The sequence below is a fragment of the Lacerta agilis genome, chromosome 8, assembly GCF_009819535.1.
Source record: "Lacerta agilis isolate rLacAgi1 chromosome 8, rLacAgi1.pri, whole genome shotgun sequence".
Lineage (NCBI taxonomy): Eukaryota > Metazoa > Chordata > Lepidosauria > Squamata > Lacertidae > Lacerta > Lacerta agilis.
In genome coordinates, this window is record NC_046319.1 from 49,443,705 (window position 1) to 49,469,653 (window position 25,949).

General features: G+C 46.2%; 1 protein-coding gene across 1 annotated transcript in view; it reads right to left on the bottom strand.

Moving 5' to 3' along the window:
* HYDIN (HYDIN axonemal central pair apparatus protein) overlaps positions 1-25,949 on the bottom strand; it is a 136,685-nt gene that overhangs the window by 25,306 nt on the left and 85,430 nt on the right. The window contains exons 42-64 of the mRNA XM_033158672.1: positions 24,631-24,814; positions 23,702-23,843; positions 21,743-21,917; positions 20,368-21,006; positions 19,596-19,811; positions 17,980-18,173; positions 17,552-17,734; positions 16,556-16,675; positions 15,939-16,098; positions 15,677-15,849; positions 13,355-13,553; positions 11,633-11,732; positions 10,327-10,426; positions 9,100-9,268; positions 7,852-8,090; positions 7,125-7,245; positions 5,893-6,097; positions 5,424-5,659; positions 3,542-3,693; positions 3,254-3,443; positions 2,083-2,194; positions 1,561-1,812; positions 234-376 (exon numbers count right to left, since the gene is read on the bottom strand). Coding sequence (XP_033014563.1) covers positions 234-376; positions 1,561-1,812; positions 2,083-2,194; positions 3,254-3,443; positions 3,542-3,693; positions 5,424-5,659; positions 5,893-6,097; positions 7,125-7,245; positions 7,852-8,090; positions 9,100-9,268; positions 10,327-10,426; positions 11,633-11,732; positions 13,355-13,553; positions 15,677-15,849; positions 15,939-16,098; positions 16,556-16,675; positions 17,552-17,734; positions 17,980-18,173; positions 19,596-19,811; positions 20,368-21,006; positions 21,743-21,917; positions 23,702-23,843; positions 24,631-24,814 — 4,404 coding nt within the window. The remainder of the gene's footprint in view (positions 1-233; positions 377-1,560; positions 1,813-2,082; positions 2,195-3,253; positions 3,444-3,541; positions 3,694-5,423; positions 5,660-5,892; positions 6,098-7,124; positions 7,246-7,851; positions 8,091-9,099; positions 9,269-10,326; positions 10,427-11,632; positions 11,733-13,354; positions 13,554-15,676; positions 15,850-15,938; positions 16,099-16,555; positions 16,676-17,551; positions 17,735-17,979; positions 18,174-19,595; positions 19,812-20,367; positions 21,007-21,742; positions 21,918-23,701; positions 23,844-24,630; positions 24,815-25,949) is intronic.

Here is a 25,949-nt window from a genome sequence, read left to right on the forward strand (position 1 = left end):
AGCACAATGGCAGCTTCAGGCTGCAGCCTCCCCTGTATGATCTTCCAAATGCTGAAACATATTTTCATTCCAGTTGGGACTACATGTGGCAATTCCACACTAAACGATTGTGGAAGCCTGCCCCCACCTTTGGTAACAATGGAACCTGCAAGAGATAAGTGGGGTGCAAAGCCTTGGACCTCTGGGAGCTTTGGCAGCAAAGGAGAATTGTGGACAGAGGTGCCTCCACCTACCTGTGGAGAGAAGTGAAGTGCACCCAAAGTTGGCCATTCAAATCTCATCACATCTGACTTGCTGTGGTTGGTTATGGTACACGATGCCTGATAGGCCCTTCCAATGTGACAGTCCCCAAAGTGGACACAATCTATTCTGGGAGCTGTGGGGAACAAGGGCAGTTTTTGTTGCCTCCGAGTGATAAAACATTGTTGCAAGGCTTAGCTTCTTACTTCCCACTTGCCTTCTTGATCCTTGAAGCCCCTTCGCCCATTAGCTCAATTCAAACACCACACTCAACCATGGTATGCACTGAATGTTAAGAACCTACATCATGGTTTGAACGTCCATATGCACAGCTGGCAAACCACGGTTTGGAGCTGCTTGCCTGCTTTTGTTTTCCATCTTGCTTAGAACTCAGGTTTCTAAGTTCACAAGTTTGCTTCCATCTCCTCAGTGCATCACCAACCTTTCAAAGCGATCTGCTGGGGGAGAAAGGGCTCAGGATCTGGCCCGCCATGGGATACTACTAAAAAAAAAGTTGCCTATGTTTTGTTTTTTAACAATGTAGTAATATGTATGAAGAAGTATTGCAGCAAATAGATATAAATCTACTTTCTTTATCTTAGGAAATATAGAAATCAACTTCTGTAGCAAAGGTGTTGATGAATTTAAAATTGTGTCTTATACTACAAAATATAATATTTAGAATGTATGGGACTCTAATGTTTGTATAGAAAGGGACTATCTATGAGAGCAGGCGGGAGTGGGGCTGGCGCGTGTCCCAGGGGCATAGCGCACCGCCTGCAGTGGCATGGCGTGCGTCCTGGGGCGTGGCATGCCGCTAGCAGGGGTTGTATTAGATAAGTATGTATGTCATTATAGTGGGTTTTTTTTCCTTTTTGTGCACCATTTGTTTCATTTTTCTTGTTTTCCACTTTATTTTCTTTAATTGAAATATTTTCAATAAAAAATGAGTAATATGATAGCCTTCACATCATGAATGTTTACCACGATAGTTGGGTCTACTTATGCATCAGCTGTGAATAGTTACTAGTTTTTATTCTGTAATAGGATTATATTCTTGAAACATAAAAAAATTAAGTTGGCCTCGAGAGCTGTCCATGCATGAATAATTATTGTTTGTCTATTATCCCAGCATAGAATCTTCAAGTTCTGGGTAAGATTTTGCTCTGAGGAAATCCATTGCATCAATTAACTGTTAGTCTGTGATCAGCTAGGTATGGCCAGCACATTTTTGGGAGGATCCCTAAACAAGGCAACATTTGTCACACATTGCCAGCGGTCCCACCCCCAGTTCACTGAAGCACCTCCCCTTTCTCTCACCCTCGGCTGTGTTCTCTTCCAGATGTCTTTCAGAATCAGTCTCCGTAATCAAGCTGTGGATGTTGTCCAGCACAACATCATCCTGGTAACCCTCACCCACCATTTGGATGCTGGTCTCCTCGTACTGATTGTCCACAATAGAGAGGTGGATCAGTCCTTCAATGCGCTGGGCCAAGCTGGGTTGGAAAACCACGTCAAACTCAGCAGATTCCCCATTGTGCAGGACAAGAGAGGCCGTGTGAGGTTTCCTGACTATGAAAGGACAAAGGAAATAGGAGACCAAAATATCATAATCCCTCCTCCACAAGGCCCAGAGATCTTGGGGAGAAAGAAAGGGCCCTTCCTTTGCTTTTTGTTTATGAGACGTTCAGTTGCACCTCTGCAGGCATTTTCTTCAGACAGCCGTCTCAGTGCTCTGGACAAGGGCCTAAAAGGCAGCCACTGCCACAGGGAGCCCCACCCACCCATATCCTTTCCACAGCTACTGCGCCCTTGCCATGGTAGCAGGTATGTGTCATTTACCTCCCTCGTTGGGTTCATTCTCCTCATTCTGAGAAGTCATATAAATGCACTTGGTAGTGGGTCTGTGTTTCAAAGTGAAAGCACAATTTTCATCTGAAATGTTGAGAAACAGCTGGGGAAAGGGACAAAACAAGAACAGCAACACAGCCATGAGTCCTGGGAGACCATTTAGACCCGGACAACACCTTGGAATACTATCAAATAGGCAGAACTTTGCCTGACAGCCTTTTCTGTAAATTCTTAACATCCAGATGTTTAAAGTAACCAATTCAGCCTATGCTGCTATGAAACACTTTAATTCATTAAACTAGGAATAGGAAACTGCTGACCTCCAGGCCAGATCTTGTTCCCAAGATATTTAAGTCAGTCCTGCACCGCCCTCTCCCCCTTGGCTCTGGCATGGTAGCTTTAGTGTCCCGGCAGACACTCATGAAAGCCTCTTGGAGGCAGCTTTTGAGCCCTTTGAAGAAGGAACCCTGGGTCGCTTCAAAAACACATGGAAGAAGAATGCAGCTGGGAAAAATTGGAAAGCTACTTGGACAACAGTGAGAGGAGGCACCCTGGGGAGGGACACCATCCACCATCCACCCATTCTCCTGGGCAGCCTCACTCAGCGGCACACCCCAGTGGCAGCAATGGTGGCCAGGGGCTGCTTCCTCAAGGGCTAGCCCTCAGTTGGGATGTGTGGCAGAGTGGAAAAAAGAACAAGAAATAAGAAGAGGAAGGTCAGGTGATGGTGGTGGAACCTCTCTCTCTCTCTCTCTCTCTCTCTCTCTCTCATATATGGTCCCAAAGATCTCAGGAGCACCAAATCAGAGCAGGGCTTTTAGAATGGCTGTCCCTGTGACTGGGGTGGTGGGAAGAAAGTGAAAAGCCCTCCCCGCATGTATAAAAAAAAAGCCCATGGCTTCCCCTTCCATACTGACTTTTAAATGACTGCTGAAAACCTTCCTATTTCCCCAGGCGTATGCAGGCAATACATTCTTCCACAATGGTTACTGTAACTGATGCCTCTTTTTCACTTTTCATATGGTTTTTCATTTATTTATTTATTTTTGTTTTATTGCTGTAAACCACTTTAATGTGCATTATTTATTTATTTAGAAAAATATTTATAAGTGCACTTTCTGGACCACATAAGAGCAACATTGCCATGCCCAAATTTGCCTACCTGGACTAGGATGCTGCCACAGTTTTTAAAGACCAGAGGAAGGGTCTCTGTATGGCCCAACAGGAGCCTCCTGAAGAGTAGGAGTGGGTTCCCTTTCTTATTGCGGAGCACAGGGCGCATGATGGTGACCTGAGGGAGGTTGCCATCCCCAGTGACCTCAAAGGATAAATTCCTTGACTTTGCAACCAAACTGAAAGTAAGAGACAAGGGAACACATTGTCCATGGGTACATGTCTAGAAGATGGCCCAAAGGAGCCACCACCTTTCCATCATCCACGACTGGGATACCTGGGTGGTGCATCAACAGCAGCCTCAAAAATGCACTGGTAGTTTTGCATGCTCTGTGGTGAGAAGGTCAGGCTTGTGAAGGCATGTGAACGGCTGGCGATGCACATCCGCACTGGGTGGAGCTCAAAGATGTCACTGATCCGAACACTGGACTGTAGAAACATCATACAGCTAGTGAAGCTTCAAAAACCACTCACAGAAAGCCCCCTCCCTGAATAAGAGGGTGAGGAGACTGAAACGACACTTTCTGGACTAATAATAATTAATAATAATAATTTTATTATTTATACCCCGCCCATCTGGTTGGGTTTCCCCAGCCACTCTGGGCAGCTTATAGCACATACAAAATTGTAAAACGTTAGACATTAAAAATTTCCCAAATGTCTTCTAAAAGTCAGATAGTTGTTTATTTCCTTGATATCTGATGGGAGGGCATTCCACAGGGTGGGCGCCACTACCGAGAAGGCCCTCTACCTGGTTCCCTGTAACCTCACTGCCAGATGTCCCTCGGAGCTGGACCTCAGTGTCGAGGCTGAACGATGGAGGTGAAGACACTCTTTCAGGTACACTGGGCCAAGGCCGTTTAGGGCTTTAAAGGTCAGCACAAACACTTTGAATTGTGCTCAAAAACATACCAGGAGCCAATGTACGTCTTTCAGGACCAGTGTTATAAGATCTTGGTGGCCACTCCCAGTCACCAGTCTAGCTGTGGCATTCTGGACTGGCAGTTAGCCTGCTTTGGCATAAATGGGCAGCCTTACAAGCTGCCGCCAGCTCTGCCAATGCAGCAAATGCTGCCATGACTGATTTATCCATGGACCCAGTTTGCTATGATAGGGGCAATCATATAGGACTTCCCTGTATTTCTATAACAAGCTTCCACATGAAATTCCTAGACCAATGATATTATTCTGTTTCAGCTATGTACATGGTGATTTCTTGGGTTAAACAGAGATGGGCAAACTTTTTGCTTACCCCTGAGGACCATATGCAGCCACATATGGTGAAGTGCATAATGGTGGGCATGGCCATTCATTCCCACGTACACTCTTGCAGGGAGAATGTAGATGGGGAAAGCGAATCCTCCTCATGCTCAAGTGTTCCCATTGCAGTCATGTTAACTTACATGCCCTAGCCAACCCTTGCAGGGAACTGGCTACAGAAAGCACGAGGAAGGGAATCTGTTTTGTGGTAGGCAGTCAGGCAGGGGGAAATAAAAACATGGTATCAAAGCTAGCAGTGGGAGTGGAGGAACATTAGGAAGATTGCAAAAGAAACCCATGATGGGCACCAGGAGCCAGGTTAAATAAATACAATCTTAACTCCTGTTAAGAAGGTTCAGTGGCTGTTCATGAGTGAAGCCAAGACACAGGACCTTCTAAACTAAGTTCTTTATTGTGCTCAAAATATGTACAGTGAGAGCAAAAAGAAACACTTCCATCCCTGACTAGACAGATCCCAGGAATAACTACTTCCTGTTCCTTGCCCAGCAAAACCAGCGTGGGATCCGATGTGCACCCCTCCCTTCCCTGCTTCTGGGCGTGGGAATCTGATCCTCCCCCCAGCCTTCCCCCCCGGCCATAAGGCTGCTTCATCGTCTCGCCTCTACCCCTCCTTCCTTTTTCTGCTGGCCTCTCATCACTTGAGGAATGCAGGGGGGGAGGAGGAGGAGGAATCTTCGCCTTGAGAACTCTCCTCGCTGGAATATAATTTAGGAGGATCTCGGTAATTATAATGCTCTTTCGCTTTCTCCAGCAGCCCTAAGGGGGGGTTCCTGACATCTCCCAATCTAAAGGGCAGTGGAGGTGGCAGTGGCGGTGGCGGCGGCGGCAGCAGCAGCAGCTACCACACAAAACCACCACAGCACAGCAGATGCTCTCACCTTGGAAGAGATGGACTTTACGCTAAAAACCACATCGCAGGGGATTCGGCCAGTGTTGCAGATCTTGAACCGGGCAACTGCCTGGTGCCCAACCAAAACATTATTGAAGATGAACTTGTTTTCATCAGTGACAAACACACACTCGCATCCTATGGTCTTCAGAACCTGGCTGAGGTTGTTGCTGTTGCAGATCCGATGCTCCTCAAAAATGCTTCCCATGTCATCCATCACAAAACCTTGGGAAAATACAGTAAGGACAACTTAATTACAGATTAAGCAACTCTTCCAAAAGTAATTATTTATCATTCCTTTCACAGGGCTTCAGGGGAGGGAGGGCTACACCTTGGAATAATATCACAGGACAAAATAAATTCCTCCCTCCCTGCAGATGGCAGGCAAAAGGAAAGAGGCTCAAGAGATTAGCTCTCCTTCCAGCTGTGATGGTTCCAGAGCTGCTACCATCACCTACCTGGGACACACGCTTCTGCAAGCAGACTGTACTGAATGCCACCAGGGTTGTCGTCGGGGTCTCGGTCAGTGATCTCTATGGTCATGTACTCCTCAAATTTCCCTATTGCATCTGCAATGCAGTCCACAGTGATGGTCTGATGGCCTCCAGGAGGAATGGTTCCAAATCCAGGGGAGACGGTGAATATGCCAAGGGAGAAGCGAGCCTGTGGAGAGAGCCCAAGCAGGAGGCAGCCTTCACTACAGCTGCCACTGAACCAATGCAGGTAAAAGCCTTGCTCCACTGCTGCACCAGCTATTTTGTGTCTGCTTCCTATAGAAGCAGGTGAAAGAGACAGTTGGCAACATAAGGAAGCTGCACTTGGCAAATCTTACACAGGTGCAGCAGTGTGCCCAATGCTGAGGATGCTAAAAGCTGAGGACCAAATCAGAGCATCCAGCCCTACTTGCTCTTCCTTCCTGGAGCCCATTAATGTGGAACACCTGGGGAAGGAGAGGCTGTTCCCAAGGAATGCTGTTCTCTGCCTCCTGTCCCTGGTTTCCTTCCCTGAGCACAGCACCTGCCAAGATGGCGCACATGTGCTTGTTTAGATACTTCATTTAATTCATTCATTGGTCTCTAACAAAGCATCTCAAAGCAACTAACAACAGTAACGCCCATACAGATGCAATTCACAAAGTTACAACACTGAAAACCAGCAAGTTATTAGAAGACTCTAGATAACTCTGGCACTTAATATTAATGGACAAACTGGCAACCCACATAGAAGAGAGTCAAACAGACCAAAAAAAAAAAAAAACTTTCAATCAACCCAGCATAGTTTTATTACATGGGCAACATCAGCAGAACATGGATATAGGCCTCCAAGAACACACGGAGAGTTGTAGAATGATACCTTTTCTTAAAAACTTAAGTGACTTAAACATTAAATGTAACTAAATAGACATTTGGTGCTTTCGGGGGGGGGCAATTGCTGAATACTGATTGTTGTTGCTTGTATAAATAAGTGAAAATAATAACATATTTGGCAATACCATTCCCATCCCACCTCCCAAAAACAGTAAGATGTCTCACATTTATCCAATAGGAAACACTATCCCTGCACAGCCAGAAAGTCTGAAGGACAAAGAATGAGGAAAGAATGGCTCCCAAGGAGCCTAGAAAGGACAAGAGAGACCCAGGCACCAGACCCAGAGCTCATGGGGATGAAGGGGAAGCAGGCCCCTGCCTACCTGCACCACCATGGTCACATCCTTTTGCATGGATTCTGTGCGTTTGCTTTGCCTTCCCAGCTGAGCCGTCCCCCGGCCAAGTTGGACATCACTAGAGCGGGAGGACTTCTCATGAGAGATTCTGCAAGAGAAAGTGGAAACAAAATACTTCTGGATGGGGGTGTAGACTCCAGCCACCACTCCAGAGCCTGAATGTGCAACAGCTGCGGTCGGGAAGAATTGAAATATACATCTTATTGGGAATAAAGTCATGAAGAGACACATGTCAGAGGCTCCCAAAGTTTGAGTCACCAGCAGACAGGCACCTCCAAAAGAATTGCAAGTCCTTGGCTGGCTGGCATGGGGCCAGTGATATCAGGCTGATGAGGAAGTGGTGAAAGCAGAGGGGCAAATGACTTCATGTCACAGCTAGATGGTGTGTGTCAGGTGATGAATGGAGGGTGAAAAGGAGAGCATGGAGTCTTCTAGGCTAGGAGGTAGGGGAACTGCAGCAAACCTTCAGGGTTTCATTACACTGGAAACATGCTGCCTCATTGCAGTGGCTGGATTTTATGATACTTCTTTGGAACCTAATGAGGTTTTGAAAGGAAAGGGATTCTGCATGGCCACACTGGCCTTGCCTGAGAACGCACTCCAAATTGCAATCAAGTTCAGAGCCCAAATCCATCCTCTCTCAAAAAAAAAAAAAAAAATCCAAAAAAATAATAATCCCCCATTGCCCGCTCACCCTTTCCTCAGTGGGATCACCACGTCTCGGATTAGCCTGCAGATGCCATACTTAAAGTCGAGGACCCCTTTGTTTTCAATGGTGAAGCTGTTGGTCTTCCGGGAATTGAGTACCACGGGACCAAAGTTTATGAGTGATGGAGGGGTGATGCTGTATTTGGCAAACATGCAATGCACTGACACCTTGATGGGAATGGTGGCAATGATCTCTCCTCCTTCGCAGAGGTTGGGCTCAATAACCTAGACAGAGGACAAGAGATTAGGCTGGCAGAAGAATAAGTTCCAGCTTGTGGCTATAAACCACCACAATCCAAATCCTTGCCCTGGTGAGCCTCTTGTTCTTCTCTTCCCACCTGGAAGCTGCAGAGGGAGAGGTGGGAAACATGCCCCACCCCAGCACAGACTCTGCTGAAAGATTGGTTTCCTTTGGCTCCTCCCATCACATAACTGTTCCAATGCATGTGGGTCATCATAAGGAATGGCAGTCAGAGAGCCAGCGCTCCAAGAATAAGCCACCTGGACACAAGAGTAGACTCCCTGCCGGGAGGCACTCTTTAGTCAAAGAATAAAGCAGTGCAGGCCTAGTGATCACAGCAGTAGATCTTACCCCAATGAGGCAATTGCAAGGGCCAAAGGTCACCACCTCCCCACCTCTCTCTCCCGCTCCTCTCCCAGTTCCTTCCCCAGCATTCTATGCCTCCTTCATCTTGTCTCTCTTTGCTCTGCCCTCTTCATTTATTTTCATATTCTGGGAGACAAGTGGCAGGGAAGCTGGTCACAGCAGGAGGGCGAGATTCCCTAGCTTCTTCAGCAGCCTGCCTTCACTCTGCCTTTTGACACACACACTTCTGCCTCTGAGTCTGGATTGCTCTCTGCCATAGCCACTCTCTGCTCATTAAACCCTGTCACCTCTTCAGCTCCTAACACCTCCTCCTCCCAGTCTGCTCCCTCTTCTTCCTTTGACCATTCATCATTGTACCACCACCAGTCCTCTGGCTCTGAGCCTTCTTTCCCTGTTTTGTCTCTTTGGTAGGTAGAAAGGCTGACTGCTAAGGCTTCTCCACTCATATGGTGATTTCTGGAGTGACCACCTAAGCAAAGCAGGATCCTGTAACAGCAGCAGCTATGCATAGAAGGCACTGCTTAGCCACCAAGTCCCTGTGCCGTGTACAAACACACACATACTCAAGTATACACAGTGAAGGCATTTCAAGGCCTCTTTACTGCCAGCTCTTGCCAGCTCTCTTACGTGGCACTGCAGAATAGGCTTCTCTTCAATTTTCACTTCCCTCCCAGAGCGAAAAAGTATCAGGACTGAAGTGGGACGGTCATTGGGACCCAAATTCCCTTTCTGGGGTGTGATGGTGAAGAGTGGAGTCACATTGGGCATCCCATGATCTGTGGATTCCACAACAAAGCTAGAGAGCAAGGACAAAACAAAGACTCCTCAGCACTGGTCCAGAATCATGGCAGACACTAAAGCTAGAGGCAGTAAGAAAATGAAGAGACACTGAAACAATCTCCCTAAAGGTTGTGGCCAGCTGTGTCCATTTTAAACGAATATAATGACCCCTGAAAAACGTGAGCTGTGCACACAATGAGTCTGTGTCAATGAGCCTGTGGATTGAAGAGCCCATTTTTCCATGTACGCTTTTGTGCACTTTCATCTACACATGATCAATTTCAATAGAACTCTATCTCAATGTTTCCCATCCACATTAGTGGGTGGAGCTTGATGGGATGTTGTGCTGTTTACTCCCCTCAACTGGAACTTCTCCATCCTCCCTGGGTACTGGAAACCTGAGATTCATTGTAGGCCATGCACTCAGGTATTGGTTTGCCTGTGCACAGCCATTTTTATATTTATTTTTCAGTTACACATTTTCCAGTACATGAAACTTGCACAAAACAGCATAAAAAAGAGAGAGTGTCATGTCTGACTCCATCAGCAGCCCACCAGGGATCAGCTTGCCAATGGAAGTGGAGGGGTGGTGATAGACAACTCTCAGCAAAATGTCACCACTCCACTCACACACAAAAACCCTGCCCACACAACATACTTCAGTACACCCACAGTTGGGTAACAGGGGATTTTATGTAGGAATGTTTCCTTACTGCAGATCAGGAAAACCCAAATTAAAGTGTGGGTGGGAAGTGTGGGCTGCCGCTTGGATGAAGGAATGCCACTTACTCTGCTCCTGCCTCCAAAATACCTAGACCATAAGGAAAGTCCTCGGCCAAGATATTGGAAATACAAAGAATTTACTTAAACTGAAGCCCTGAATGTAGAATGACCTGAATCTGGGTTACAATTAGGGTAAAGCCAAGATGAATAACTCATCTCTGAAGGACTGAGGAGGAAGAGGGTGGTGTTTGACAGCAGTAATGTTAGTGCACCATCTTCAGTCCACGCTAATAAAGCCAACAGGAGACAAAGGGCACAACAGAAGGTGCCTTCAGAGTAAATAGAGCTCACCTGTACCCAATCTCATATTTTCCCTTGTTCTTCAGGGACAGCACTTGTTTAGCTTCATCCATGACTTTAATATTCCCAAACTCCACACCACCATTTGTACCTGCAGCAGCCAAAAGTCATTGTCATGAGTGCTCTGGATTTCACTGCTATTCTCCCACCCTTAGGAGTAGAAGTCACAGGCAGGACCAGGTAGATTACAACCCTTACACTGGCAGCAGTAGGGGTGGGGAAGGGAAGCAGCTGCAATTGCTGTAGAGTACTAAGGAAGGAGTGATGTAGGATGCCATAGCACATCTCACAGAGGGCAGTTTCTGCCTTGAAGTTCTTTATATCTTTCTCCCAGAAGCTTTGTTATCCATGATGCAGCCAGAAGAGCAAGGCTCTTTTTTATCTGCCTTTTAAAAGCAATTAAACTCCTCCTTTGAGAGCAAAGGGGAGATGAATATATTTGGATGAAGCAGGTAAGCATGGAGAAAGGAGGAAAGAAAGATGGAGAAAAGGGAAGTCCAAGCCTTCCCCCATCTGGTGCCCTTAGGTTGCTTTGGATTACAACTCCCATCATCCCTGATCACTGATTATGTTGGCTGGGGCTGTTGAAAGTTGGGTGCCCAACAACACTTGGAGTCCACTTGCAGGTAGTGGAAGGCTGCACTCCAGGCAATCATATGATAACAAGGTCCCAGGTGAGACAGGATGAATTTAGGAAAGGGTTCAAAAGCACCATTATTGTGCACACACACACACACACACACACACACACACACTCCCAAAGTGACTTATCTACATTGTGCAGGAGCTCCTACACCTGTCAGGGTCTGCTTCTCTGAAAGGGGAGAGCCACAAGAAGCAATAACATATGACCATGTTGAAAGACCTATCTACTGAGAAATGCCCCTGCAGTGGCGGCGGCTCTCGTAGTGGCTATATGTTACTCCTGCAGCATGACTCTGAACACCCCCAGCTGCTGGAAGAGCAGGGGCTATTGTGCTTTGCTGTGTTCATGGGCTTCTCAGTGGCCTTTGATTGGCTGCTGTGGGAACAGAATGCTACACCAGATGGGCTTTTGGTCTGATCCTGCTTCAGGGCTCTTCTTACAGGTTGCATAGTTTAATTTGTAGGAAAGGGACATAGGGAAGTCCTGTCTAGGGAGGCCAGGAATTAAGTTCCTTGTCCTTTTTTTTATTAGTTTTCCAGTATTGGTTCATTGTCCTTTTGATCCTTTACTCTTGACTGCCCACCCTTACTTAGCATTCTTTCCAGTAAGCAATCAGTTCAGAATGGTTTGGCTGGGAAGCGCTGAACCCACCTTTGGGAAAGCTGATGTCCAGGGCAACATCATAGGCCTCAGCAATGATTTGGATGTTTTCAATCTGGACAATCCCCAGAATATTTTCCACATCTGAAACCTGAAATGACAGCAAGCAACAGTCCTGTTGAGCTCCCTTAGGATCACTCTTTGCTGGGTGAAATTTGTAGCCTACACAGCCATATTTTCTGGACCAGAATTCAATGAAAATGATGCTAGACCTTGTGGTTGATATAAGAGCCTAGGACATGTTTTAAAAAGCACAATAAATAAATCCCTCAGCCATGTCATATTCTGTCATGTTTGGTAAGCCACTGCTACCCGCACCCCCAACAATGGGAACAATTCCCTGCCCCCTTTTCACAGGGAACAAATAATTTTGTGAAAATGGAGGAGGGAAGCCACGCCTTATCCCAGCAGTAGAACATATGTGTGGTAAAGATGGGAGAGACAGCAGTGCTCCCCACCCATAGCAGCTGGCTGTAATTAAGCTCAGGTGGCCTATAGGAGGAGTGGTGACGGGAAGCAGAGCTGCAGAGCAAGCAGAGTGGCCAGTTCTGCTTTATAAGCAGCAGAGAATCCTGAGGAAGGGAGAGAAGAGGAGGGGTGATGAAAGGACAGAGGGAGATTTTGATGAAAGAAATCCTTCAGAAGCAGGACTAGAGAAGGCTCTAGCGATAGTTAAGATACCTCACAGATATCTCATAGAATCATAGATTTAGAAGGGACTCTGAGGATCATCTGGTCCAGGCAGGGCCAAACTTGGCCCTCCAGATGTTTTGGGACTACAACTCCTATCATCCTTAGCTAACAGGACCAGTGGTCAGGGATGATGGGAATTGTAGTCCCAAAACATCTGGAGGGCCAGGTTTGGCAATGCCTGACTAGTCCAACCATCTGCAATGCAGGAATATGCAGCTGTCTCCTTCAAGATTGAACCAGCAACCTTGGCACTGTCAGCACCACATTCTAGCCAAATGAGCTATCCAAATCTCTGGTCTGCACAGAAGAATATGAGAGGGGGCTGAGAACCCTCTGAGGGCTTGTGGCTTGGTGAAGAGTTCCACAACACACTATTATCTGCACACACATTCTTGTTGCCATAACTTACAATTATCTGGTCTCAAATAAAAGTATGACTGATACTTGCAGCACTCAAAAGCAATCAGAAAAAAAACATTATTTCCATCAATGTTTTACTACAGTTTAGGATGAAAAATGATATTCTGCAAATGAGCAGGGTGTAACTTTTAAGTTGATTCTGGTCTTAGTTCAAGCCCTAGACACCAAATGATCCACAGAACTAAAGAAGTGCCCAGAGCCTGGCCAATATTTTATGCTGCTTCAGGCAAAGGACAAAATGGGGTCCTCACCTTTCCACATGTAGAGGCTGACCAGAGTATCCCCTGGAATGAACTTCAACATGGTTGACTGATGGGACAGCATGCCAAGTGAGGGGGTGCAGGGAAGACAATGTCGCACACACAGCTCTGTTCTCCAACACCTCACTGCTGCCCCACGGGATTTGCCAACTGAGGCAGGTGCCCCATCCTGCCAAATGACAGGGCTGTTCCTGTAAGCACCACCCTGATATTTTTACAGCCCCAAGGACCAGAGACACTCCCAAGCTTTTGCAAAACAAAACAAAACAAAACAAAACCAGGAAAAGTGGCAGCATGCAAGACCCAACCTACTGGACTGTAGCTGCCAAGGAATGCTCACCTCTAGGCGAATGGCCTTCTTAATGTTGAGTGTCTTTGTGGCCCTAAAGTTCACTAGCAGGCAGTACTCCGAGTAGGGTTCAATCACACCCATATCAACGGCAAGAGAGAAATCATCACCAATGTTCTCCATGCCGCTAACCCTCCATGCAACAGGCAGAGGAGTGAAGTTCTTGAGGTAGAGTGGTTTTGTCTCCTTTCTGCAGAAACAAGAGAAGCCAAAGCAGCATCGTTTTCTGGGGGCTACAAGAGTTTTGTTGTGCCTCTTTATGCTGGGCAGGTGAGATCATGTTCACCCAACTGGGAAAGTGGCCATGACTCATATGGCAAAAGTAAGGGAACATCTTTTGGAGAATGACACCCAGTTGAGTTTCAGGCTGTAGCTCGCATAATGGCTGAGCAGAGGATTCATTTGCCCACAGCCTTGACTGAATAATCAGGGCCAGCAACTTCAGTTTTACATGTTCACAGTTTACATGCCCTTCAAACATCACTTAGTGCAGAGAAATACACTGTATGATACCCTGGAAAGCTCAGAGGTCAACGGTGAAAGTTCATGTCTCAAACTCCTGCTGCATCCAAAGCACCCATAGCAGAGGTTTAATTTGGTGGTTGATAGAGGAGGGCAATGCCTTCTGGTTCTGCTTACTTTAGCAATGATATTACTGAAGCAGTTGGAGACACCAACCCTGATCAGGCAGGGATGGCAGTGAGAGCAGGAGTAGGACAATGTCCAGGCAGAGCAAAAGAAGGATCTTTTCTGCAAACAACAGTTCTATGTTCTGGAATGTGTTGATAGGAAATGGGACTCTCATACAAAACCCAACATCTCTTTCACAGGATGGGTGTTTTGCTATTAGCCAAATGCCTGCCATGACCCAGGACACCTTCCTTCCTTCCCCCTGCCTCACTAGGGCAAGTAATCCTCCTCCTTGCCATTTTTTCTGGCTGCTGCTGCTGCTCCATCATCATTGCAAAGAGCAGACAGTGGCATCTATTGCACTTCTTTCTCAACAGCACCTTTGCCTGAGTCAGAGCAAAAGACAGGTGAACAAGTAAACAGGCTGCGATGGCGGTGAAGAAAAGCAAGTCCAGGTGGTTCTTCTCAGTGAGCCCCTGACTGATGTGTACGCCCTCAGCAGATGACCAGCCATGCCAGTCTGCCACTAGAGCCGCCCCATAATCATATAATTGCATGTTATTGTATCAGAAACTAATATACTAACTATAGCCTTTTCTAGATTGTGCCCTTGACACCTGCTGCACAAGGTCAGTAAAATGTTGTGAGCCTGCCTACGTGCAGTAGTATTTGACTGGATTTCCTCAAGCTTATCAGGTTTCCACTTAAATTATTCACAGGTAAAATAATTTGCAGAATTCCCACAAATTGGTAGAATAATTTTAAATTTTGTTTTAAGCAAGAACTAGCAGTCATGGGGCACGTGGAACTTTTCTAGCCCCTTAAAGTCCTCAGCTGTTTCACTTAAAGAGGATTCCCCAAATCTGCATTGCCTTTTATTCTAAATGAAGTGTTAGCAGCATGGCTAGGTATAGCTCATCTTTTCAGACCATGCACCTATGAAAAAGACAAAGAGAAGCTGATTGGTAGGCAGCAGTTCCTTTCCTTTGCCAATTGATGAGTCAAATATAGATATGTATGATCGCTGCTGAATTTTGAGACTAATCTGTCTCATATCTTCAAGTAGGTAATATATTCTTCCAATGTCATGACATCCAGAACTGAAGCAAACTGTGGATGTTTTCCCTTGAGCAAAAATGGCAATCTAGGAAGGGGTTCTCCATATTATAATGTATTTTTTAAAACAACAAGCAAACCAGAAAGTATTTAATGTTGTGAACCACCCTAAGATCTACAGATGAAGGGTGGTATACAAATTTAATAAAAAATAAAAAATAACATGAAGCTTGTAAACTTGGAATGCACTGAACCCGCAACCTATGCAAATGTAACTTGTGCATATTCAGCTTTACGTGCTTGGCAAAAAAAAGTTTAAAGGGGGCAGGAGTCCAGGAAAAAAACTTTGGTAATCCCATCCATTATTGCACCCAATGTGTTTTGACTATATGTGATTTTGGCCTTATGTGCTATGTCTGGAACATAATCCCCATGTAAGTTGTGGGTCTACTGAAGAAATAATGGTCTCAAAGGCTAGAGAGCCAAAGGACCTTATCCTGGCCAGGAAAGTACATTCCCACCAAATGCCACATGCTCAATCACTCCATGAAGACACAAAGGCAAAACAGTTCAAGGAACTTAAAGCAGAGGAAGCAACTGGAGACTGGTCAAAGCAGCCGAATCTACCTGTGCAATAGGAGCTTTTCAAAATGCACCAGCCGGCGATCTAGCTCCAGCTCTGGGCGAACTCCTTGGCAGTTGACCCGGAAGATTACAGGCTCTGGATTCTCTTTAATGCAGCAGACAATGCTGTCCTCAAATATACCACTGGCTGTTGGATAAGCCCAAATTGTCAGCTCCTGGGGAGTGAGGATGACACACATTCAGCTGGAAAACCTTGACTTGTGTGAAATGCACACTACAGACAATGGTCGCCTCGTGTCATTACCTGCTTCTCGTTGGGCTTGAGTGTCATGGTAGGGGGGTCGAAGAGGTATGTGACTGCCTTAGAGTCATACTGGAAGAAGAAATGAACTTCCGCATCCAAAGGAGATATGTTCAAGATGGTAAGCTTTTCATAGTGACTGGGGTATCGCAGGGCCTTGTACCTGTAGGGATGAATAGCTTACATTGGGAGTTGCAAGGGAGAGCAGGGCTACACTTGCCTCTCATAACAAGGCACTGCCTAACACTAAAGCACTTCCCATGTTCCCTGGCTCAGATATGTTTGCCTGGAGCAGGCAACATCCTGTGGAGACCGAGCAATTTGCACTCAAAGGAGACCTGAATCATGGAATCACGCCTTCTTTTACAGCCAGGATGGAGAACACAAAAGTGGAGGATTGTTTGGCATAATTTGAAGAATCATTTCACGACCCTGGAAAGCTTGTTTTTGCACTGAAAATTGTTCACCACTGATCATGGGGCTTGGACCCAGCATTCAGGTTTCTAGCTCATGTGGGGGCACTTCAACAATTCTGGCATACTGTCAGCCAGTGAGTTCAATACTGCTGAAGTTCTGGGCTAACTGCTTGTCTTTTTATGCTGAACACAACCGGCACTTACTTTTCCCTTGACTTCCCACACAGCAAGGGGCCAAAGTGAAAGACCCCCAAATTCATGATGTACTTTTTGGATATTATGTCATTGGGTTTGACGCTCTTTACACGGTGCGGGAAGACAATCCTGGAGGAAAGAAGAAGAAATGCATCAGGAGGTGTGCAATGGGGGAAGGATAAACAAGACTGCAACGGTGGAACTTCAGGTGGTCCCTTAGGGAAGGGGCAACTATCCCTGTTGGAAGGAGATCCATGCTATGGCCATGCTGGGGGTTTGTCCACCTTTGATGAAAGCAAGAAATGGATTGGATGAGAAGGACAGGAAGTAGTAATAGTCTCAAGTCTGAACATTTCCTGCCTTGGACACCAGGTGGCAACATCAACCCATGTGATGGCATAGCACCCATGGGGGTGGGGGTGGGGTGACAATACAGACATGCCCCTCAAATAAATAGCCTGTGAACTACTGAGTCATTTCCCTTGGCCTTGGTGCCAAGATGAGACAAATCTTACACTGTCAACTAATGTGGATGATATTCAAGAGAAATCCATAGTCTAAGAAATTTAGAATTGGATTTCTCTTGAATATCATCCACATTAGGCAGGAAATGTTCAGACTTGAGACTATTACTACTTCCTGTCCTTCTCATCCAATCCATTTCTTGCTTTCATCAAAGGTGGACAAACCCCCAGCATGGCCATAGCAGAAAGAAAACAGAATTCACCACAGAGGGAAGCAAGAGACCCATAGATTCACGGGGCAGTCAAGGGCACAGCCCTCAGCCAGTGTCTGCAGCCACATCAGCAGGAGACATGTTATCTGCTTGGAGCAGCCTCTCTCTTCTGTGCTGTGCCAGGACCTCATATTTGCAGAATACCTTTCTGCTGGGTACTAGATGCAGCTTTATTTTAAGGCGGTGAAGGTACACATCTCTCAGGCCAGCTCTGGATCCTAGCCCAGAAGGCTCATATAACTAGGCAGTGCCCTTTTCCTAGCACTTACGTAGGATCTTGGCAAATGGATGGATATGTGCAGACACCCCTGCAGAAAACTTGATACTGTCGTTGGGTCCCCAGGATCTCAAAGTTTAGGACCTGATCAAAGTACCCTGTTGTGGTGGAAGAGAAATGGAGGCGCATTGTAACCTCTCCATTAGCAGGGACCGTCCAACGAAAGCAGGTCAACCTGTAGAATGCAAAGCACAAAGAGTCTACTTGAAACAACTGGGGTAGGGTATATGGGTATGCAAGGATCATAGGAGCAGAGTTCTGCCCACCCTTACCCCCACCAGATCAGTATGCAATGCTCACTTTCTGGTTTCTGCTCAGCCAATGTTTCAAGGAGCACCCCAGCCCTGGTTAGTCAGAGGCACACAAGTGCTTTCTGTTTGCTGTGAGACATGCCCCAGGCCCTATTTCTTTCTCCCTTACCGGCAGAGCTTCTCAGTAGATGGTTCCCCTGTGAGGCCACCCTGATCTAGCTCTGACAGAGTTGTTACTGCACCAGGGGTAGGATGAGTACCCTTCCTGCCACGAGAGCTGCCTTTCTTATCCTTTGAAGATTCACGGGTTATGTCGGTTTTCTCCTTCTTGCCCTTGCCTCGGGTTGGGGTTGTCTGTTCCTCCTAAGACCCAGAAGAAACACAGGAGGAAAGAGAGAAGCAGGCAGCTTATTGTTTATGTACTGCTGCTGCTGATTACAGGTTTTCATGGCACACACACAATGTTGTCCTCATCAAAATGCTGTGTCCCCCCCCCATTTCTCATTCCCACCCCCTATTTAATCCAGATTTACTATTACTACTAGAAATCTTTAGGCCTTCTAACACCATGAACATAAATACCTATTTTACAAATCTAATCTATATGTGTAATTCCTCCAGGAGTTCCATTTCCCCTTATGGATCTTGTGGATGGTTCTGGAGCCATGGAAAAAGTAGCAAATGGTGACAAAGGGGCATCCCTGCCTAGTCTTCTTCACAAGCAAATATTTTTTTCTGAAAGGGAGTCATCAATACAGATCATTGCATGATATTTATTTTAAACACTCAACACATAATTAGCAGATTTTATTTATAAGTTAAACATCCCAAGAAGCTTTAACAAAAATGGCTACTCCATTATCCAAAAAAGAGAAATTTATTTATTTAGTAGAACCTTATTTAACACCAGGTTACTCAAGCTTAACAATTAGTGATCACAGATCATAAAAGATCAGTAATTATTAGACCACAAAACCTATTACGTAAAACAACTGCTACATTTTTACCAGTTATAAATCTTGTTTAGTCTGCAGAGATTCAGTTCCCGCTACACTATTTACAGTACAATCCTGAATATATCTACTCTGAAGTAAGCCCACTGAGTTCTGTATTATTTACTTTCAGGTAAGCGAGTATGTGATTGCAACTTAAGTCTAGTAGTCAGAACTGTTGTCTAGTTTAAAATCTTAGTATTTTTTATGCGTGAAAAGATTTTTGCTTTCTTAAGTCTCATTCTGGATCAACATCATCTTTGTCTTCCCCAAATGCTGACATCTCTCCCTTAGTCACTGACAGTTGGGGGGTGCTCCTTTCCATTCAATGTGATGTGTTTCACACACCTGGCAATTAAGGCAGCCTTACCTCTGATTTAGTCAGCATGCTGACCTGGTCAGTGTAACAGAGGGCTCACAAATACTTCTGTTTGCCCCACCGCTTCCCCCCAGGAAAACCCATGGTTTAGTGCTCATTTGGAACAAACAGCAATCAGGTTTTCCGTGGACTGACGTTTGCTCTGATTCAGCACTAAAGAGCAGGTTTTCTGGGGGAAAGCAGTGGGGAAAAGGCAGATCCATGACTAGAAAGCATGGGTCAAGCAGAAAACAAGCAGACGTATAGAGGAACCCAAAGACCTGACTGGATGGAGAAGGGGTTCATTTTTTTAGTTCTGTCACCCAGGCAACAAACCCAGCTTCCCTGATCACAATGGCATTATGAAACTTTATTGGCAGACTTTCCCCTTCTCAGGTTCTGTTTTTCCCATGAAGGAGCAAAGAGGCCCTCTACCTTCACTGTAGGGAGATTCACTGAAGTCTCCAAGATACTCTCAGTCTCCTTCTTGTCTTCCTCCAGACTTGGATCTTCAGGTAAGAGGAAGGTGAAATGTTTGAGAGCTTCTCCAGGAACTGGTGCGGCCCGCTTCTCTGGATATGGGATCACAGAGAAACAGGCAGTGGGAGGAATGGGTGGCCCAGAAGGACCCAGTCCCAAGCCATTCAAGATCTATAGCAAGAGAGAAAGCTATATTAAGGCCTCATTGCAATGCTGCTATTGTAAAATGCAAATGAAATGACCTGCCTCTTTCTTTATACCAGTGGGCAGAGAGGCATATTGTTCTTCCTAGTATCAGCCATGGGAGACTAGAGGCATCTAAGTGGAACTGCATCCTTCCCACACATAAAATGGGGATTTAAAAGACCAGCTGCCCACAGCACCATAGCTGTTGAAAGATGGCATGAAAGGATGTCTGGATCTTTTAGCCATTCTTTTATTGAGACTATTAGCCATTTGCCTGTCTCAAACTGCCATTGCCTGCCTGAAGACCTGCCTGTGCTGTGCATAAACAATTAAACTAATATTCTATGAGAGCTAGAATCATGCTTATTCTCTAAATGAAAACTGAGGTCTTCAGGATTCCATCACATCTGTAACATTCCCTCCAGCTAAATTTCTACACGCTTGTTAAAATTGGAGAGGGTCCTTTCCACTAAAATAATCCCCATTTCTCTGGTGTGTGGAGTCCAACCCACATTCTGTGAAAATCACTGAGGATCCCCACCTGGACGATATCTGGCAGCTTGCCACTCTCCAGGATCCTCTTGCCACTGGAGTCCTCAGAACTGAGCACCTGGAACTCCAAGCATGGGATCCCCACATCTGGTTCCCCTTCTCCCTCCTGCCCTCCAGCCCTGTTGTCCTCCATCGCTTTGAGCCTCTCTAGGCGCTCTCTCTCCACTCTCTCTTTCTCCAGGCGCTCCTTCTCTGCTCTCTCCTTCTCCAGTCTCTCCTGGCGCTCCCTCTCCCTGTCCTTCCTGCCTTTGCGGCCCGAGGGTGCTTGCCGCTGGTCTTCTGCTTCTTCCTGCTTCTCTTCAGAGCCTGGTGGCAGCAGCTGCATCAACTGAACTCTGTCCCAGAAGGTCAGGATCTGGACTATGTCTTTCTGGTTGGCCTCGTAGAGCTTGAACCTCAGAGCCAAGTTCTTCTCACTCTCGCTCATCATTTCCTTCTCGGCTTCCTCATCTTCCTGGGCTGCAGGTGGGGCAGCTCCTGGCTGACCATTCTGTGGGCCCGCCTTACTTTTCCTCTTCTTCTCATCTTTGTCATTGACACTCAACTCTGGGCGCTCCTTGGCTGATGATTTCCGCTCGATCCCTTCATTCAGCCTCCCATCAGATTTCAAAGCAGGCACTGGAGCATTCTGGAAGGGCAGAACCAAAGAAAAAAAGGAGAGCCTGTCAAGTACATAGCTTCAGCCTTGCAGCAAGGAGCCCAAATAGCCACCCTTTCAAGCATTCTAAAGGATCCAAGTGTCCCAGCAGCATGATGACGATGACGACGATGATGATGAGAGCCACCTGGGACTTGGCTTATTCCTCAAAAATACAGGCTACTTCCCCACAACCTGGTCACTAGTACAAAAGCTTCAGGAAACAAAGCCAATCAAACTGCCGGATGCTGCCAAGTGGAGATAAGTGCCCTGGCATGAGCTGATGCATCACTTAGCCATAGGAATCTTATCTCTTTTCTCCATCAGCCACATGCCCCTAGATCAGTGGTTCCCAAACTTTTTTGGGCCCCTACCTCCTTGGTTCTGTAAACTCATCCCCAGTGCCCCCTACCCTACCCTATAAAAAGCTTTATTCAGAATAGCAGTTCGCACGACACACTAAGGAACATAAAAACACAATACAATTCAGAATAGTAACAATGTACTGCACATTTTTTCAAAATTAAATGAAATTTGGTTTAACTACTTCAACAAAACTGATTAACTTGGTCCAGTGAGACCAGGTTTTCAAAATCTGATAGTCGTTTATACATCTAGTACTGCCCTGCCACCCCCTTGCCTCTAGGTAATCCCACTGTCCCCCGGGGAGAGGGGCAAGTACCACCCATGGGGGAACCACTGGGTTCAAGGGCTGCTTGGGACTTACTTGCTTGCCTGCTTGCTGGCCCTTCTTTGCTGCAGCCTCCTCTTTCTCCTTGGCCACTGCTGCCTCCCTCTTGTAGCGCTTGCTCTTCCTCTTCATCTCTTCCTCCTCCCGCAGGCGCTCCAGTTCCTGCTGGTGCTTCTTCTCCTCCAGCTCCCGAGCCAGCTTCTCCTGCTCCCTTCAATGCATGGCACACAGGAAAATCAGGAACTTGATTCATTCCCCAGGTGCCTGAAAAACTTCCCCAAATCAAGCTTTTCTCTCCAACCCTTCAAGTATGAATCAGCTTAGCCTCTTCAGGCACCAAATGCCATCTCAGAGTACTCAAAAGGGCCCAGAGGCTTTCCTGCCCCTACTTCTGGCTAAAAAGGAAGCAAGTGGCTGCGGTTGAGAGGCCTCCGGTGCCAGGCAAATGCAACCCAGGTGACTAGGCATGGGAGAAGTATGGCTTCCAGGATGACCAGCAATTTAGGATGCCCCAACCATGAGCAGGAATGTCCTCGTGAAACCTCTTGCCCTCTTCTCCCACTCCCTCCCCAGCTATCAGTAAGAAGTACAAAGTGTGTGTGTGTGTGTGTGTGCGTGTGCGTGTGTAACAGAAAGCTTTCTTTCTCAAGCTCTGGGAGGAAGACCCTTCATCGCATACAAACAGCCACCCAATCTCAAACAGCTCCTCACCCATAATAATACAAAAACAGGACTCAACATGGACACTGGTACCAGAGCCTGCAATAAACCCAGATGCCAACTTTGCTGCCACATAAACCCGGATAACACCATTACTGGTCCCAACAACATCAAACACACCATCTCAGGACTATTTAATTGCTCATCTTCCAACATTGTGTATGCAATCAAATGCCAACAGTGCCCTTCAGCTCTCTATATTGGACAAACAGGCCAAACCCTACGCCAAAGGATAAATGGACATAAATCTGATATCAGGAATCACAAGACAGAGAAACCAGTAGGAGAACACTTCAATCTCCCAGGACATTCTATAAAAGATCTCAAAGTAGCTGTCTTGATACAAAGAAATTTCAGAAATAGACTGGAAAGAGAAGTGGCTGAATTGCAACTAATCACCAAACTTAAAACCATGGAGAAACCTGGTTTGAACAAAGACATTGGATTCTTATCTCATTATACATAACAAAGCCATCTTTAGCCATCTCACCCCTTGCCTTTCCCTGCAAGACTAATTGCAGCCGTTTAGAGTCGTCAACAGGTTTTCCACACTTATCAGCCTATCACCCATTCCCACCACCCTTCTGAGTAATACCCCTCCCCACTCCCCCACTATATTTAAGGATCTGGTGACTTCTGTTTCAGTGTATCTGAAGAAGTGTGCATGCACACGAAAGCTCATACCAGGAACAAACTCAGTTGGTCTCTAAGGTGCTACTAGAAAGAATTTTCGATTTTGTTGTAACAGAAAGGTCCTTCTTCAGCTAGGAAGACTATATAGGAAGGCTGTTTGAGCAGTTCATTATGTCATCAGGTGCACCATGGGCCAACCAACCTTTGGCAGATCAGAGTCATTTTGGCCCTTTGAAGCCCATTTTGGAGCCTTGAGTCACCAGGGCTCTGATATGGAAGTTGAGGTGGAATCTGAACTCTTAGTTCCAGGAACTGAAACTATGGGGATTTGGTGCCATCACCACATTCTGGTTGCAGTGTGTTGGGCTGTCTGAATGTTGGCTCAGCGTTTAGGGTCTCCTTCTTGAACCTTTCAAAGTATGCTTATTTGCCCACATCTCCCCCAGTTTACATGCTTAAACACCCTTGGGGGCATGCGCTTCCTGGGGAAAGAAGCCACAATGAGAGGATGAAGATCAGCAAATATCATAATGGAAATGACCAGCAGACTACATCCATTCCTAAGGTTAACTCTACAATCACCGCCCACAGTGACAATCACCCTCTTTGAAGGACAGAGTATATTCCCAGGCCTGCTCTGACCTCTTTTTCCTCTCACGCAGGGCCAGCAACAGTTCATGATCAAACTGGACTTTTTGTTCTTCGGTGAGAGCATCATACTCCTCTTCATCCATCTCCTGAAGACGAATCTTCTCTCTTGCAATGGCCTCCTGCTGCTCCCGTTCTTCCAAGCAGACAAAAGAGAAAGAAAGACACCAGAAACTTACCAGGGGAGCCACATCCAAGGCAAGTGGCAATACCTCATGCCACCCATGCCCCCAACCCATTAAATTTATTGCAGAGCAAATATCAGGGGGTGGGGGCAGCAAAGATGGGGAGTTGCAAATTAAACTGAGCAGTAGCATTAAGCTAAAATCCCGGGAGAGAATGATTGGGTTCTATATACAGTAGGGAGGGGTGAATCACTCCATTTCCATTTCTCATCTTTCCACTCTTCAGTTTGTTTTCCACATTTCCAAATGATTTTGCATTCTTAAAAAATAAAAATAAAAAACAAATCCTCATGAAAATTCAACAACATTTGACTGCTAATTCTTCCTAATATTCATAAGTTTGTATGCAGTCTTGCCTAAAACACATTTTTGCAAAGCAACGTTCCCTTATATTTGCATTTTTATGCACACTTGGGGTTGCCATATTTCACAAAGTTAAATTCCTGGCACCCACATAGTTGTTGAGCAAGACCCCAAGATTGTTGAGTTTTTAAAGGAAACCATCTTTTTGTGGGAACAAACCCAAATTGTTGAAAACCGGGGCAAATGAAGATTTTTCCTAATGTATGGAAAGCCTGTAAACCAAATGTACAAAATTGAATTTCTCCCCCATCCCTGATTCGCAGCAACTGGAAGCAAAGCAAAGAGGAACAGCTGGGCTAAGCAAGGGGTCACCACCTTCCCAACTCTCCTCCTCCTCCTCCTCCTCCTCCTCCTCCTCCTCCTCCTCCTCCTCACCTTCCTGCTCTTGCTTGTCCTTCTCTCTGGATTTCATAGCAACAAAGTCCTGGAACAGGTTCACAAAATAGATGTGGCGCCTGTTGTTGATAGCTTTGAGTAGACAGGCAAGCGCCGATGCCATGCTGCGGGCAAACAAGGTATCTAGCCCATCAAACACCATGCCACGATAGCAGTCGCTCAGCTGTTGGGAAATGAAAGCACATCCCCGTTAGGCTCAGGCAAGGCTTTGGGCACTGCCAGGCACAGATCCTGTTGCAGCAGGAGTCACCTGGCAGCAGTCACTCTGCTGATAGGCTGCCTGCATGAGAGAGATGGGAAGCAGGAGGCTCATCCCATCAGCTTTGCAAAATAATAATAATAATAATAATAATAATAATAATAATAATAATAATAATAATAACAACAACAACAACAACAACAGCGTCATAAGGCACCTCCGGCCCCTGAACTGTTCATATAACAGCTGGTCATGCTGAGAACTAATATTTAAGAAGTGGTGCCTGAGTTTGCTTTTCCCCTCTTCTCACCCTATCCCTTTTTCCTTGTGCGTTGTGTTTCTTAGATTGTAAGCCTGTGTGGGCAGGGACTGTTCCATTTACCCTTGTATGTAAGACACTATGGGAAACTTTTTGGCAGACAAGTGGGGTACAAATGCTCTAAATAAGTAAGTAAAGGGGTGCTAAAATCAGCTGAAGCACCACTGAATTGCTGGAAAGCAAACCAAGTCTCATTCTGCCCTGTTAGAAAAGGGAGTTAAGGCACCCAAGCCAGCTTTGGTCAAGAAGCCTCCTTGCAGGGCACTCTCACCTGGGCTCCCCCACCTCAGTGATAATGCCAGTTAGGATTTCAGTGCTATTGCTGTCTAGCTATGTATCACTGGGACACAGAGGGGGAGACCTGAGGGGGCCCCCAGGCCCTTTAACTGGTAGTCACAGCTTTTTCTGGCAGATCTGCTGCCTCCTTGGCCTTTCTCCATTTCCCCCAAGCATCACCACTAATTACAACCCACTGTGGCCCTCAAGCATAGCTGCATTTCTTATCAAAATATAACTTCCACCCTCTCTTTGTCTGTGGAGCCTGGGTTACTTCACAACCATCTTTGCAAAAGACATCTTATGGGAATCCTGCTAGATGACTGGAACTAGATTATAGCTACTGCTCCACATTTTTGGAGCTCATTCGAAGTGATCCATATTCCTTAGCACCGTAGGAAACCCTAATTCTTGTTTGCCAGCTACAAGAGAGCCTAAATGCAGGTAACTTTACATGCTCACACTCATCTCGTCAATTCTTTGCTCTCCCCATTCCCTTGGCAG